Here is a 17634-nt window from a genome sequence, read left to right on the forward strand (position 1 = left end):
CAAACCCGACTTCTGAGGAGAAGTAGGACCGAGACAGATGAAAAGGATCCTTTCAGCTATGAACCTGAAGTCTGGCAGTTGGAGCAGAGGATTAAGGAGCTGTTTCCTGTGGTCCAAGATTTGGGTCCCTCAGCCTCCATTGTCTGTCTGACTCTCAGTAAATCAGTTAACCATACAGTGTTCATTGGCTTAGTTTGAAAAAGGTCTATGTAGACAGTGCTCTCCCTTAGTAAACAAATACATTTAAAATAAATAAAGTAAACCTGGAGCTCATGGATCATTCTCAGAGGCAGAGCTACAAAGAAGAGAGTTTAGCTCATGGATGAATTCCACTGCTGCCAAAACTGCAGGCCCAGTGGTGGACAGGCACGTCTGTTAAACATGAAGTCCAAGAACCTGAGAGGAAGGGAAGGGAGTTCTCCAAACAGAGATGGAGAAGCTTCATTCCTAAAGGAACTGCATGAACTGTCAAATGTGGATCTCAATCCTTTCCTCTTCCTCCAGGAGCAATGGGCAGATGACTTCCCAGGAACCCTGACAGAAACACTGAGACCCACATATACAGGCATCTGAAGGATCTCAGCCACCTTTAATCAACTGGGGTGGCACAGTGTGATACTTAAATGAGACAGATGACCACTTTCCATTTGTTGGCCGAAGCAGAAAGCTTCACTAGCAGGTTCAAGACTCCTGCCTTTCTGTGATCCCAGCTAATTAAGCCATGGGACAAGTTCTGAGGTGGAACCGGTTGTTACTCAAATCATGGGAGATATCACAGGACAAGGCTGTGAGAGCATCCTCTACTGCCACAGAAGCAGAAACTCATATACATGAACTCCTCAATACACAGGGGCTTCAAAAATGAGTTGGATCTTCTTACTTGAACTCTTTGATGACACATGGAATCAGCAAGAGTAAATAAAAATATACAGCAGCACCAAAAAGCACAGAGGGTACAAAACAACCACCTCAACCCACACTTCTACCTATTGCACTGAACAGGAGGGGAGGACCATGATTCTCTGGGAGCAGACATGACAAACATACAGTCTCTGAAGCTACAGCTTCAATTGGGGACTAGGGAGTGACTCACAGTAACTACCAACACATTCTCATCCACAACTGATGTCTGCATAATGACTGAGACACGGTTTAAAATAGCAGCACACTGGCTGTGCAGGGTTACAATGCCTTCCACATGATCAAATACTGCAAAGGAAGGGAAAAAGGTGGAGGTGTCACAATCTTCATCCAGAAGAGACTCACAATACGGCTGGTAAAGCAGCATGATGCACTAGAGGTTCATGTCCAAATTACTATCAGAATAGTCCCACACCATATATTAGATAGCTACAGAACTTCCTACATGACACAATAAAGCCACTACACCCATCTACAGGAACTAGAATCACTCAGTATTAAACCCAATACTATTTTCTTTGGTGCTCTAGCTATCCAGCTATGGACTAGGAAACCTACACAAACACTAGTGCACAAGTAAGGAGATTTATGGAGTTTGTCAGTACAAATGTCTTGAAACAATTAGTCAGAGTACCCACTAGGATGAACAATATCTTGGATCTTGTCCTTACTAAACTGGGAGCATCGTGCATCATCCCTTGCTTATCTTTATCACTTGTTAGGTCTGACTATAAAGATGTCTCCTTCAAAACAGACCTGAAACTAGAGATCCTTTCCACTCAAGGTACCATTATACATTTCTTTAAGACAAACTACCTACTCCTAAGTGATACACTGGCAAGCTTCAATTCCCCCCCCAAAACCTAGTTATCCCCACTGAATATGCAAAAATGTACACCACCACACTATACCAGCATGTAAATAGCTGTGCAGATGCAGCTGTACCCCATAGAAACAAGTGCAGGGGAACCCCAGAAACAAACCCATTTGGTGGAACCATGATATTAACAAGCTTTACAATAAAAGGAAAAGTAGGAGTAATTCCCAGAAGGTTAGAGTCCTTGTCACAGAAATATACTCAAGGAACTTAATAAAATCCACCAAAACTAACCTTAAGGCTAAAATGCCTACCCAAGTGTGGAATATCACACCTCTAGCAGCTTACACACATCTAGCATTCCAGAACTTCTTCTGAAAAATAAACTTAAAAAGCTTAAGATAAACACATGTAAATATTTTATGAGCAATAAACACTATTAATACAGTACAAAAAGCAATGTTATCAGTAAGAAGTATTCATTATAGTGACAACAGTCAGTGCATTCACATTCTTTCCGTAAATATTAAATATATTATAACGCACACAACCCTATAATCTTGGTTTTTGCAGCACTTTCAAAAAATGTCACAGCTTGGAAACTGAACACCCTAAACATACATTTGTTAGACCATTTATGTTTATTAGACATAAGTTTTCACATGACATCCAGAAATACTTTTATGAGTAAAGGTTTATTGACATGTTTACAGAAATATGAAAGCATATGCTTTACTGTATAATTAGCAATGTATATAAAATTGAACATCTCTCACGATATGCAACTTATGGTACAAATAGCAAAGACCGTCTTTAGCAACATTTAAGGTTTCGCCTGATGTCATGAACCAGTCTGTAAATCACTTTGTTTTTGAAGTATTACGTACATATTCCAAATTCCAAGACGTGTCTGCAGCGTTCCTCCCCAGGCCTCCTCTGAAAATAGGCTCTGTCCTAGTCAGATTTTCCCAGTCAACTAATGTTAAATAAATAAATAAATAAATATGGAAATATTGTTTATTTACATAACTACTAACAAACAACTGATAATATCTCATGTAAAGTGTGATGTAAATGGGCATTAACAACTAATTTACCAATCTACATGCCTTATCATACCATACCTTTCAATCACATACAGGGCTCTTGGTTATAAAAATCTGAACATAAAAATGAAAATATGAATAATAACTGACAAATAGTGATTCATTTCTCTCCTACAGATTATCCCAGCCTAACAATCTTGGTGTCATGTTGTCAATAACTCCTTGCACTTTCTAATATCATCTTTTATTAGCTGGTAAGTTACTTACATAAAGAAGCCAGACCCCAAAAAGGTCTGGACGCCATACAGAGCTATGGGTGTGAAATGGAAGTGTAGAAAAAGGTGCTATAGGCTTGAATGAGTTAACAGCAAAGTTTATGGCACAGTGACTATGACAGTCATATCCCCTTAAGACTACTAAATATTATACCTGAAAAGACAGAAACCTCCAATTGTGACAAGCCTCAGCAACAGCAGATATGGCTAAAACAATGAAGTTAAGAAGTACAAGCAGAACTGTACTTAACAAAATGAAAGAAGTGGTAATATACTGAACAAAAATGCTACCACACATGCAGACTTCAGAAGCAGGCTTGCATCATATAGTAAAACATTTTTTCAAGCTACCAAGTTTAAGAGTAAGGTTCTGCTTTATCTGCCTGTGAAAATATGAGAATTTGTCATCCGTTTATATATGTACAGCTCAGCACAAAACTGTGTTTCAAAAGCAGTGGCAAAAACGGATCTTAGCCAAGCATCTCTTGATTTAAAGCACACGTTAAATACAATCTTGCATGTGCCATGATGACTGCTAATTGCCATATGGATGTTGAGTAATATCACTGTCTAAATAAGATGAAATGGGGAATGGAGACAGAAACCCAAATATGCAGTTAAGTATCATAATAAATATGAAGCCTACACACGAAAAGGTATTTTAATTATATTTGGTTAGACTGAAATCAAAAGAGATACTTTTTTTGCAAGGTGACTAAGTTCAGTATCTTGTCATAAGAAAAATTAGTAGAACTGAGTTTGGGAAATTAATAGCTGCAACTAATGGCAGAAAAAAAAATCCCCCATAAACCCTGAGAAAAATGCTGGCTATGCGGAACTGTTAACAGAAACCCTATACAAGCTTGTTAATAGCTGCACAGAGGCAGCATTACTCACCAAGAATAAGTACAGAACTAACTCATAAAACAAGCCACCCTGGTGGAATCACAACATCAACAGGTTCTATAACAGAAGAAAAAAATCTGGAGGTGCAGCACCCACATACCTCTCAACAATGCTGAAATCCTCTGTATTTAACCAGTTTTGAGGCAAAATAATGAATGGGGTGCCACGAATTTCTGAGTGGCCCCTTTAATTCTCGATTTATTTTTAATTTTTATTTACAGTTTTAGTTACGGATGGTGTCATCACGCATCACAACAGTATCCTGCAATGTCATCAACGTGCAGGAGCATGAATGGTGACATCAGCATAATGAGGTAGTGCCTGACTGCCTGATGAACTCAGAGACTGGGGTGGGAAATTTAAAAAAAAAAAAATAAAATCAAAGTTTAGGCAGTTGTTTTACAGCCACAGCACAGCCAACCTATGAACAAAGACATTGTTGATTAATGATCTGCCAGCCAGTGGACTGCTTCTGTTTTGGATGTAATAGCAGCAGCTGTGTCCACAGGATAAGGAAATTTATTTTCTCCAGCTCCGGTGGCTCACTCGACCTCAAGGTAAGCAAAAAAGAATAAAAGAAAATGCTTATGGTCAATGTCATTATCAGAGTAAGTAAGGCAAGGCAGTCCTGTGGATAAATATATATAATGGCTGGATTTTTTTTTTTTTTGGTTAGCTGCAATAATGATGTGTAGTCGTTAGGAAGCTAATGGACAAATGGCATACAGTACTGGGGCACCCAAGAGTCCGAACACATTTAGCTGATCCTTGGGTTGGGTAGGGAGGCTTATGGCCACACTTGGATTGGGTATGGAATTGTTAATGAGTTTGTGCAGATAAAATACTAGCGGCACAAGAGGGGCTTGCATTTTGGTTGCTTAGGTGGGCAAGCATCAGAGAAAAGGCTGTCTGTATCTCTTGATTTCTACAATTTGCATTAAGTGCTTTGCTCTTTTTTCACATGCAGTGGTCATTCCAGTTTGGTAGAAGGCAAACTTTATGCATTTTATAAAACTACCCACTCCAAAGTTTTACCGTCTGCTCATGCAAATGTTAGCTGTGTTGCAAGTGTAGTTACTTTTTGACGATCATTCTGCAGAGTCGCTTTTTCACATTACATTATTAAAGTGTTGTATTAAAATAAGTGCCTTGCAGTCTGGAAAGGAAGGAGAACACTGGGCATTCAGTAACTGTTGTAGATCAGAAGGACGCACTAGGTTCTGCTCAGAGGGCCATGAAATGAAAGTGCCATTCATGTTGGAAGTTCTACTGGGAAAATATTTGTCCACATTTGATTACATTGAGCATTTTAATAGTACTGAGGGGTGACAGTGCGTATGCATTTGACAAACTCCGAACTGTGCTCACAAATTGCTGACACCGGTGTACATTAACTTACATCCATGAGCAACTCAAACTTTAAATGAATGAAACATATGCAAAATACACCTGCAAATAAAATTTTTCCAACTTGTATTAACATAAGAAAGATTTATGTTTCAAAACAATTCTGGCAACACTTGGTTATTAGACAATGTCAGTTATTGTAATTCTTACCTCAGTATGTGCATTTTCACTGTTCTGTATTAAATTAGAAAAAAATTAAAATGCTTTTACAACTCTTAATATGGGAGAAATGTAGTTTCTAACTGGACAGACAGAAATCTGAGATTATGTTAAAGTACATGAGACATTCTGGGCATGTCGGTATTACAGAACACAGTTGGTGATTTCCATGTTACTGCATTATTTTTTCCGTCCACATGTAAAACTGTATTTGGTTGGAGCCAGGTTCTGTCTGTTGCACCTTGTATACAACCTGTACATGTATTCACATTCAGCACCATTGCTATTCTGCTGCAATGAACACAATATTATGTAGGGTTAAAATTATACAAAATCTGAGAAATAAGAGTCTGACAGTCTCTAATGAGCCAGTTGGCCACTTCTAATAATGGAAACAGTCTTTTTTTTCCCACTGCTAGGCTATAGCACTCAACCTCTTGCAAGAAATCTGAACAAAGCCTAAAAGAAATGGAGTGATAAAGGCCCCAAATCAGGGAAAATTTTTAAATAATGCTCTTAAAAACTTAGAATGTTGCTAGAGCAGCAGGATGTGGCAGCACTCCCCCCATTATTTCTGCTTTGTCCAGATTTCTTGTGCTGAGAAGTTGAGAGGTACGGCTAGGAAATCTTTCAGAGTGGTTTTGAAAGAAGGGAGGGGGTATAGGTCTGATGGATACAGGTAAAACAGTTCCAGAACTTAGCAACCTTGTATGAATACAAACAATGCCCAGCAGATTTGCTAGGTTTGTAGACATATAGGTGTTATTGGTCACTGGATTCAGTGAACATAACTGTGTAAAATGATTTTTAGTGCTGGATAGGCAGATAGATGTTGCATAATTAGTTAATATTTTACAATTTTGTTACATTTAGCAGTTTTATTTAATATTAGTGTAGTAGTTAATTTTATTGTTATAAAATATGATGTCATTTCAGTTTTAAACAAGTTCAAAGTCGGATACAAGATCAAATGTTAATATAAGTAAAACACTATTATTCTGGTTATATTTTGTACTGTTTAATATTTTGTCTAATTCAATTTGCGTTTTGAATGTTGGTATCCCATGACTCCAGTACACATTTTATGTTATTCAATGTCCAGATTTGTGGCCAGTTGTACCTACTTTTCATGGGCCCTTGTCCAGATATTCGATGATTCCAGACTGAGAGGTATGACCACCCAACAGGATAAAAACACTCTCATCAAACTAAACAAACAACTCAGAGGACAAACAAAGTGTAGCAAAGCCAGATCTAAGGTAAATTTGACCTGCCATGCCAAGGACATCCACAAGGTATTCATGGCTATGTCCGCACCCTCAAAGGCAAAACACAATTATGTACAGAGTTCATTGTTAATGGAGACACCTATATGGAGCCAGAAGATATAGCAAACCTATAAGCAGAGAAATTCGGCTCTAACTTTACCCCTCTCCCCACTCAACTTCCCCTCACAAAATACCATCAAACATAACCCCCCACTCAAAAATTCACTAGGGAACAGGTCCTCAATGCCTTTTCTAAGGCCAACAACACTGCGTCAATGGGTCCAGAAAACTATCTAGAATGTCTTTTAAATAGCACAAAACATGACCTATTAAGCCCTTTGGAATTGCTATCTAACTTTAGCCTCCAAATAAGCCTCATGTCTCACAAATGGATAATAGCAACAGTCATCCCTCTGCACAAAGGTGGGCCATCTACAGACCCTATAAACTACAGACAAATAAGCCTCACTAGTCTCACATACAAAGCCAGAGAAAGAATTATCATGGAAATGATCAATAATGACATAGGAAACCTCCAGACATGGGACCCAACCCAATTTGGTTTCGTCAAGGGCAGGTCATGCCTATTCAACCTGGAGGACTTCTTTGAGGAGGTCACCAAAGCACCAGGTGAGGGCAAAATGGTTCACACTGCCTATCTTGACCTGGCCAAGGCTTTTGACACAATACCCAACTCAGGTATTGTTGATAAACTCAAAAGGACAGGTATAAACCCTTATGTCATTTTGTGAAGAGTCAGCTAGCTCACAGACAGCACACAAAGTTAGAATTGGGAGTCCTTCTCTACAAAGAGGCCAGTCACAAGTGGAGTCCCTCAGGGATTGGTCCTGGGAGCGCTCCTTTTGGCATTTACTTTTCTTAATAAATTCTTAATAAATTCTTAATAAATAAGCACCTATTCAGGCATGTCTAAAGGTCAGCTCCCGTTTTTATCTCCTGTCTAACTGATGAATCTGGGCATCTTGGGACAATGCAGCAATTGCCTCAAGTACACAGACAACCCTCTCCTCCTACCACCCAACACTACGACCTGTGAGAGATGCACTTATATAGCCAAACTGGAAGCAAAGCTCTCTTTACCAAAAACAGGCCTAGACAGTCAAGAGGAGAAGGTAAACACTTGCACCGCACCGCACCACACTCATCACATAGTCCCTCAAAACCTACACCACCAAAACACACACACAGAACCACAAAACACACCCCTACATTCGCGGAGGCTCTCTGTACTAATCTGCCCAAACAACAGAGACCTCCAAAGCAGAAATGCAAGCAACCTCCACCCCCCAACACAACCCAAATGACACATAGTCCACATACTCAGTGTGCCACTCAACTACAGCCCATAAGGCATAACGTACCCAACACTCTAGTCATAGGTGACTCTATAATCAGGCACACTGATGTTCCACTCACCAGGCTAAACAAGGAAAAAGTTACTGTCAACTGCCTGTCAGGTGCCAGGATTCGCCACATAACGCACGCACTCAGGTCACTCCACAACAAGTACAAATATGACTCTGTCATTGTCCATGTTGGTGTGAATGACCTGAGATGTACCTCCCTGGACTACATGAAAAGAGACATGGAGGAGCTCTCTGATCTTGCAGCCCAGGCCAGTATGACCCTCGCCCTGAGTAGCATCCTGCCATCACCCAGAATGACACCACAGTACAAGGACAAAATGATTGACTTTAACAATTGGCTAAGCTTCTGGTGTCATTCTAAGGGAATCCAGTATCTGTCTGCCTGGGATGCCATGATCGACAGACCATGCTGCTTTGCCAGACATGGCCTGCACCTGTCGCCCTTGGCATTCCGGATACTGGCAAAGGCTCTTGCCACCCCATAGTGCCTTTTTTAGGCAAGGTTCAAATGACAAATTCACCACCGTAACAGGTACAAGTAAGCAAAATCTGAGGGTAATGCTACTCAGTGCTAGAAGTCTAAACCTCAAAATGCACTCACTCGAGGCACTCCATAAAATGGAGAACACTGACATCTGGTGCAGTGACAGAGACCTGGTTCAAAACTCCAGAGAGCACCCCTCCATTACTAGGCTATAACTCATACCACACCTTTCGACCACCAAACCCGGACCGAAACACTAAAGGTGGAGGCGTGTCCATATTCATTAAGGATATCCACACCTCCAAGCTAGTTGCTCAGCATAATGTATCCGAGATTATCCAAGTTCAACTAACTCTGAGCAAAACCGCAATCCAGATTGTAGCTTGCTAGACCCACCACCATGCCCCAGGATTCCCACTCCTGTTTTCTTGATACACTGGAAAATATTAAGGTACAACCCAACACTCTAATAATGGGTGATTTCAACTACCCTACCATTAACTGGGAAAACTGCTCATGTACCAACTCTTTTGCTCAATGTTTTCTGGAAATCATCAATTCCAACGCTTTGGATCAATTTATCCACACCCCCACCAGAGGCAGCAATATCCTAGACCTGGTCATCACCAACATGGGTGACCGGTGTTCCACACCACAGGTCAGCTCCGACCACAAGCTAATCACCCTAGACATCCACATCCCGCTCCCACCCCCCATTAGGAAAACTGTAAAAAATTTCTCCAAAGCCAACTTTACGCTTCTTAAGACAGAAGTGGCAAACTTCATGACACCCATGCACATGGACAATACAGGTACGACTGCTGAATCCTACACAAATGCACTTTATAAGCACTTACACAAGTGCATGGATCATGCTATCCCTAACAGAACCAAGATGCTATCCTCCAAAAAAAGGAAGCCAATCTGGTGGTCTTCTGCCATAAACAAACTCTACAACAGAAGAAAGAAACTGTTGCAAAAAAAGAGTAAAATCCCACGATTGGAGGAACTCCCTGGTCAGCCTCAGTAAGAAGCTGAGATCCCTCATAAAATCGTCCAAAGCTAGTTATGAAAACAAAATTGCCACTGATTCTAAAGACAACCACAAAGCATTATATAGCTATGTCAAAAATCTCAATGGCAACACTCAGATCTGCTCTGAGTCACAGCACAAAGACATTAAATATACAGAGCCAACTGATATTGCCAACATCCTGGCAGATAGGTTCACTGCTAACTTTACCCCCCTCTCACCCCCTAAAGGGCCCATCTTTATACCGGAAGAATGCAAAGTTCCTGTAATCACGGCTGCACAGGTAAAAACTTCACTCTCCAAAGCCAAGAACACAGCATCCATGGGACCTGACAACATCCCAGGCTGCCTTCTACATGAACTACAGAATGAACTGGCACCCCACCTAAGTACCATGTTCAATCATACCCTCACCTCAGGCTTTCTGCCCAATGAATGGCGCACCACGACAGTTATCCCACTCCACAAGGGGGGGGCCACAACAGACCCCAGGAACTACCGCCCCCATTAGCCTGACGAGCCTCGCCTGCAAGGCCATGGAACGTATCATCATGGAACTCATAAACATAGACATTGGAGATCTCCAAACCCTGGACCCCACACAGTTTGGGTTTGTAAAAGGCAGATCATGTCTCCTAAACCTGATAGACTTCTTTGAAGTAGTCACCAAAACCACAGATGAGGGTAAGGTGGTTCACACAGCCTATCTAGATCTAGTCAAGGCATTCAACACCATCCCCCACTCTGGAATTATAGATAAACTCACTAAACTAGGTATAAGTCCCTATGTCACAAGATGGGTTGCCAACTGGCTTACGGAAAGAACCCACACTGTGAAAGTAGCAGAATCCAAATCAGACTTCAGACCAGTGACAAGTGGAGTACCACAGGGTTCAGTCCTGGGTCCTCTCCTGTTTGATATCTACTTCTCTGAAGTACAGGCCAACACAAAAGGTCTTTGGCTAACTAAATTCGCAGATGACTGCAAACTAGGAGCCATAATTGAAACTCCTAACGATGTGAACATCCTACAAACGGGCCTCACTGAGACAGATGCCTGGTGTCAAAGACATGATCTCAAGGTCAATGCCAAAAAAGTGCATTGTCATCCCCTTTGGTAAAAATTCTGTACCCATGAACTACCACATAGGCGGTAGTCTACTTAACACCGAAAGTGTGATAAGAGACCTTGGGACACAGGTGGACAGTAGTCTCTCCTTTGATAATCACATCGCCAAAGTGGTCAGGAAATCCTTCTACGTGGCACACCTCATCACAAAAGGTTTCTCATCCAGTAAAAAAGAGGTCATTGTTCCCCTCTACTCATCACTCATTAGACCCATTATAGAGTACAACACCCCTTTTGGTATGTACCTCACAAGACATCTACAACAACTGGAAAGGCCGCAAAAATACCTCACAAAGAGGATTACTGGCCTCAAACAGATGCCTTACGCAGGCCGTCTCAAAAAACTCCAGCTTTACTCCATCGCATATCGCCTTCTCAGAGGCGATCTCTGCCTAACATACAAAGCTATGTCAAACCCAGAGTTGTTGGACATGCTCCACTTAAAGAAATCCCAATCCCTCAGGGCTACACGCTCTAGGGACTTAAACCTTGTCACCACACTAAACAGAACATGCTGGAGGGATAGATTCCTGTCCCAGAGACTTCCCATACTCTGGAACAGACTATCTATCTATGTCAAACAGAGCTCCTCATTAGCACTCTTCAAGAAAAATCTTGATAATTGGATGGGTAATAGGAAATTAACCCCAGGGATCACTTCTGTGGTTCTACTTGACAGGGGCACAGGAAAATAATTTTCTTGGGTGGCAAAAGCCAGGGTACATTTTTGGCTAGGCTTATATAGGCCCTAGGGCCAATAGCCTAGTACTTACCTATGAAGTCAAGGCCAATATCAAGGGCCTCTGGATGACCAAATATTTTAGACAATTAAAAATTAGGATCAGTCACAGAATCCCCCAACAACACTAATATTCTCCAAGAAGGGGTGACACAGAAATATAACTTGTGTTATTCATACCTCTCAACCATACTGAATTCCTCAGTATTTACCATTTTTGAAGTCCAAATAATGGGGTGCCACGAATTCACGAGTGGCCCTCTAATTCCCAAATTTCCATTTATATTTTGGCAATTTCTTATGGACGTCATCATGTGCAGGAGTGTGTGTGATGACATCATTGTTGTGAGCAGCCTACTAGCCTGTCGGAATTCGGCTAAGGGCTCGAGGGGTGTGACTTATTGTTTGTCTTTACTTTATAGTCAGCTACGTATTGCACTGTAGGAGCAGCCAGGATCAGAGTTCAGAGAGAGAGAGTCAAGTGGACATGAAAGCAGCAACCAGTGCAGCAGCAGTCTCATCAGAGTCGGAGTGGTCAGCGGCGGTCATGAGAAAATATATCATCACCACTAGTTCTACTTCTTCCCCTGGCTCCTCCACTTCCAGGTAAAATAAAGAAAAAAAGAAAATGAGTCATGACCATGCAATGCCAATGCTGCTTCATCTTGTTCAATCTAGCTTGGTCAGGTGTTGTGTGTTTGTGATGTTGTACTGTACTGTTTTATTAGTTTTTCATTAGCCTAAGCCTCCACTGAGTCCGGACTTAATTTTTCAATGCAATTCCATTATGCCACTGCTGCTTCTACTTCTAGGTAGGCCAGGTGGTGTGCGTCTGTGATGTTGTACTGTTTGGTAGTTTAGTTATTTCATTAACCGCCCTAAGTCTCCACAAAGACCACATTTTTAATGAGTCGACTTGTGTAGGGATTGCTGCTAAGCATTCTTTTGATGCTGTGCCACTTAAATGCATTTAATTATCTCAGTCAGTCAGTAAGCATTACTTTTGCGCACTTTAACAGTTTGTATATGACCTTGCGCACTTTAACAGTTTGTATATCATCTTTTTCAAGTATGGTTGGTTACCCAGCTTGGTTTTCCTTTCAGTTTGCAGGTGAATGCCTTATCTTTTGTACCTTTTAAGAAGGTTTTACTTTAAAGACCTGTGGGAGTTTAAAGTCTGAGTTAAACTGTAGTTACTAGTTATCAGAATCTCTTCCATAAAACTCACAGGACTGACAGAAACACTCTGGTTGTACCAGAATAATTGCTGTTGGTCCACTATATTACAGTAGTTGTGAATGAAATTAGGAAACATGACACAATGATTTACTTGCTTTGTTGTGTGTGTGTGTGGTGGGAGTGCCGTTTTTTGTCCCCACTCTACAAATACTTATTTTGTTTGCAGATGTCTGGGCCACGCTTCTCAATCTCTTACAGCAAGTCGTCTGGACAAAGCCAAAAATAATGGTGGGACAAAGGACCAAAAATAGGGACATATTTTAAATACTGATCCTGTAGACTCAGATAATTGCTAGAATAACAGGTTTTGCATTATTATGTATTTTCTGAGGGATATGAAGTCTGAAATTCAAATGGCTGCCATTATTTATTATTTAATGACTTCAATCTTCATGTTGGTATCCTACAATTCCATTGGAGTGGGTGAGGTTACATGATTATACATGAAAATTATGTTAATCAGTGTCCTGATATTTGTCCAGTTGTACCTACCTTTCATGGGCTTTTGTCCAGATTTTTGATGTTTCTAGTTTGAGAGGTATGGAGATACAGACTTAAACTAAATGTCAAAAAATGCATAGAAGTATCCTTCAGGAATTCATCCACCTCTTCTGGTAACTATCATATTGACAACACACCCCTAAGAATCAACCCAGGAGTCAGGGACTTGGGGGCACACGTAGACAATAATTTAGCCTTTGACTACCATGTGTCTACAGTAGCAATGAAACCATTCTAGGTTGTGCAACATATAAACAAAGGTATGGCATCCAGGTCCAAGGAAGTCATTTTTCCACTTTATTCAGCATTCGTCGGACCTATCATTGAGTACAACTGCCTCTTTGGTGTGCACCTAACCAGGCATATCCAACAAGTGGAATGTCCACAGAGGCTCCTCACTAAAAGAATACAGGGCATAAGTAAAATGTCCTAAGCAGACCACCTCAAAACCCTCTGCCTGTATCCTGTTTTGCCTGGCATACAAGGCATTGTCAGACCCCACCCTGATGGATCTCTTGCATATCCACCAAACAAACAGCTCCAGAATACTCATTCTAAAGACTTAAATCTACCCTGTGATATATAAACAGGACCTACTGAAGAGACAGGTATGCATCCCAGAGACTACACCTTCTCTGGAGCAGGTTCCTCCCTAAACCACTTCAAGTTCAACTTGGACAATTTGATGGGGGACAGGAAATCCATCCCTGGTTTAGCACCTATGTCTTAAATGGACACAGGCAGCCTGCAAATGGTTAATTTCCCAGGCCTTTGACTTGTACAAATTTCATCTCTCAAGCCCTTGCTTACACTTATCAATGGTACCAGAACTTCTCAGAGATTTGGGATGCATGGCTAAGCTTAAAAAGGCACTAATGGCTGTTAGCATATTACACACCTCTGAACATGTGAACCTACTCTGTTTGATGACTCATGCAAATGCTCCCAAAACCTAAAATGATCAGATAAAACATTAGCTTATAAAGAAAAACAGATTAAGTTCTGTATTTAAACCATCTGATCACTGAGATACCTACAGTCGAGAGCACATTTGCTGAGTAAAACTCCTGTGATAAAACAGTTTATGATTGCTGACTCATTTGTAGTGCCAGTTTAATAACAAAACTAAGCATGCTTGTCACACTACAAAAAACAAAAACAGAAATGCAGCTTAAAAGGACCATAGCAAAATAAAAATTGATGAATGCCTGAAAATGTTCAGAGTTGAAGCAGCTGATCTTCACTTTTTTCAACTCACCCATGTACCCAACAGTGCCAACCCTGCCTTTTATAGTTTCCCCCTCATGGACATACACTGCCAAACCCAGGTCAGAGATACGTATGTGACCTAAAAGAAAAAAATACAAAGGAAATGTGATATAGGTAAAACAAGGTAATGCACTCTACAATCAGTAAAATTAATTATGTTTTACATTAGCATGGATATGAATTGCTAGTACAGCTGGACAGCAGAATTACCATGTAAGTATTAAATAAATTTATAGGCACTCATCATAACATGTGATATCAACTATCATTTGTACATGCATTTATTTTTCCAGGTTTCAAGCAGTACGAATTCTGCTTTTTTGACATAGTGACAGCATGCTACTGAAAAATAAAGGAAATGTTCCTCATATGAATCAACCTATATTTTAATAAAAGTACACCCACAGTAATACATGGCAACTAAATGGAGATCTGCTATAACAAAGGCCATAATGACCCTTCACTAGGTTATATACCAATACTCCACTCCACCTGAGCACATCTGTAACTTGTACATTACACTTATTGTGCCTATCTGAAAAAAAAATGTCATTATAAACCTCTCCCTAAGTAACCCAGTTCCCCCAGTCCCTCAAATTTCAGGCCCATTTTTACTCTCCCTACACCCGGAAAGACTGTGGAAAAATGACTTTGCTTTCAACTTGCTCAATACGTAGCCAGTACCACCTTCTTTCTCAAAACAGCACAACATTTGATCCAACTGCAGTACATCCACAGTTGTCTGCACACTAACTGACAATATTTTTCTTGGAAAGGACAAAAACTTAAGTACTGGAGCCATTTTTATCAGTCTTACCTGAGCATTTGACCTTGTCAATCACTCAGTTCTCCTAGACTATTTCACTGAAATAGGCATTAGTGATATCAGACTTCCCAAACTCCTTCTTGACTCATCCCATCTTCCTCTACTGCTTTATGCTAATGACAAGGTCTTATTCCGCTACACCCATTCTCTCTCTCTCCTCTAAATGCCTTCTTGATTCATCCCATCTTCCTCTACTGCTTTATGCTAATGACAAGGTCTTATTCTGCTACAGCCATCTTCTCTCTCGATCTCAAACATCAGGCTAATTCTCACGCCCTTATTCAATGGGTCACTGATAAGCAATTACTGATCAGCTTCTCTAAAGCAAAAACAATGCCTCTTGGTACTAGGCAAAAGCTTATTTCCATCTACAGATGTCATAACAAATCCCTTATCATCTGAATAACATTACTGAAAACTATTACATATAAATGTCTGGGGATTTGGTTGCACCCCTTCCTAAATTTCAATCTCTACCTGATCTACACACAGAAAAAAAAACAACTCTCTCCTATTATGGCCTAACAGGATGTTTACTTTTATTTCCTTGTAGGAATGCCACAGTATCTTACCAGCTCAGGTAGAATATGGTCTCCCACTGATTGCTGCAGCCTCTAAAATACATGCATCCATCATTCAAACCATCTCAAAAACTATATGCAGATTCTTCACACTCTCTCCCTAAGAAAACCAATGAAAAGGCTAACTGAAAAGTAAAGTATATCTGTTCTCAGAAAAATCAACCTTCTTGTATTGCCATTTGGCAATGGTATTATACTATTATGTTAATTAGCCATATGTATATTTCATTTATCTTAGATTGCACATAGCAGTGACAGCTGTGGTTATTATTCACATCCTGCTGATTGTCGTGGGAAGGAAATAAAATGTAACGCTCACCATGGTCATCCAACAGAATATTTTCAGGTTTAAGATCTCTGTAACAAAAAAGGAAACACTTTTTTCAGTTACAGGAAGTGTTCCAGTCTTACAAAAAATACTCACTGTACAAACTATTGAACCGTACAGATAAACTCCAACAAAATTTCTTGCAGTGCTAGAAGGCATACAACTCAAAGCCAGCAGATTAAAACCAGCAATTAAATTGTTATTATACAAGTTAAGTGCTATTCTTCCTGCATTTAAAGGAACTTCATCAGAACTGCATCAGAACACTTAAAACATTTAAATACGTAACCATAAAATCATGTGACTTCTGTTAGCCATTAAAATTCTAACAAGTATTAAACACTTAATTACTTCAAGAGCCATTACAATATCTCAATTTTAAAACTGAGTTAATAGTACATGCTTCATTTAATCCTGGAAGGCACATAGCATTTAATTTGAGTTACCATTTTAATTCATATGCATCAAGGTGTTCTTTAATAACCCTACCCTAATGTTCATTTTGCACTTGCTGTACTACAAAAAAAAACAATTAGCAATATGACTATAAAAAGCATTAATTGCTTTCCTTTTTCTTAGTCTAAAAATGCTTGTACATATGTTCCGTTAATCTCCTGGAACCTTTCCCTAAATAAAAAGCTGGGCTATTGCTCTACTATCCAGGGTGTATGTGGAAATGAACAATCTATTCTGTTCATAAGTTATAGATTTGTTTGGATTCCCCTCTTCAGTAGTAGTCTCAGTTCTAATGGAGCCGAGGATGGGTTCCTTTCTCTCTTTTATTTATTACCTCATCTCTAATTTCTTTTAAGAAGCTGTCAGGGTATCCTCTCCTAGAAAACACGTTTAATACTGTGTCACATTCATTGTGGAATTCCTCCAGTTCTGACACCATCCTGGCTATCTGGACTAATCGACCTTTTACTGCTGCTTTTTTCTAATACCTTGGATGCCAGCTGGTGTAGTGTAAATAAGAACTGGAAAAAGTGGGTTTTCTATATATGTTTGAACAGTATCTACTATTGTTTTGATATTTTTCTCACCTCAATGTCTAAAAAGGATATTTTCTATTCATTTAAAGTGTGGGGAAATTTTAAGAATTCCACAGTATTGTTAATGTAGGTAATGAATTCTTGCAATTTGCTCTGGGTATCTGTCCATAAGAAAAATATCATCAAGGAATCTAGTATAAAACGTCCATGAGTTCCTGTAATCACTGTTGAAAATAAACTTAGTTTCCCATTGTAGCATCACATAGTTGGCAAAAGTGGGGGTACAGGGTGCCCCCATTGCCATGCAGTCATTTGCCTAAAGTATT

The 17634-nt window shown here is 40.0% G+C and overlaps 1 protein-coding gene across 2 annotated transcripts in view; it reads right to left on the bottom strand.

Moving 5' to 3' along the window:
• The window catches only part of GRK6 (G protein-coupled receptor kinase 6), a 1979509-nt gene that overhangs the window by 475927 nt on the left and 1485948 nt on the right, over positions 1–17634 (bottom strand). For both annotated transcript variants that reach the window (XM_044069323.1, XM_044069324.1), the window contains exons 10-11: positions 16308–16345; positions 14571–14660 (exon numbers count right to left, since the gene is read on the bottom strand). In XM_044069323.1, coding sequence (XP_043925258.1) covers positions 14571–14660; positions 16308–16345 — 128 coding nt within the window. The remainder of the gene's footprint in view (positions 1–14570; positions 14661–16307; positions 16346–17634) is intronic.

The sequence above is a fragment of the Protopterus annectens genome, chromosome 4.part0 (assembly GCF_019279795.1).
Source record: "Protopterus annectens isolate FY-2018-M chromosome 4.part0, PAN1.0, whole genome shotgun sequence".
NCBI classification, from domain to species: Eukaryota; Metazoa; Chordata; order Ceratodontiformes; family Protopteridae; genus Protopterus; species Protopterus annectens.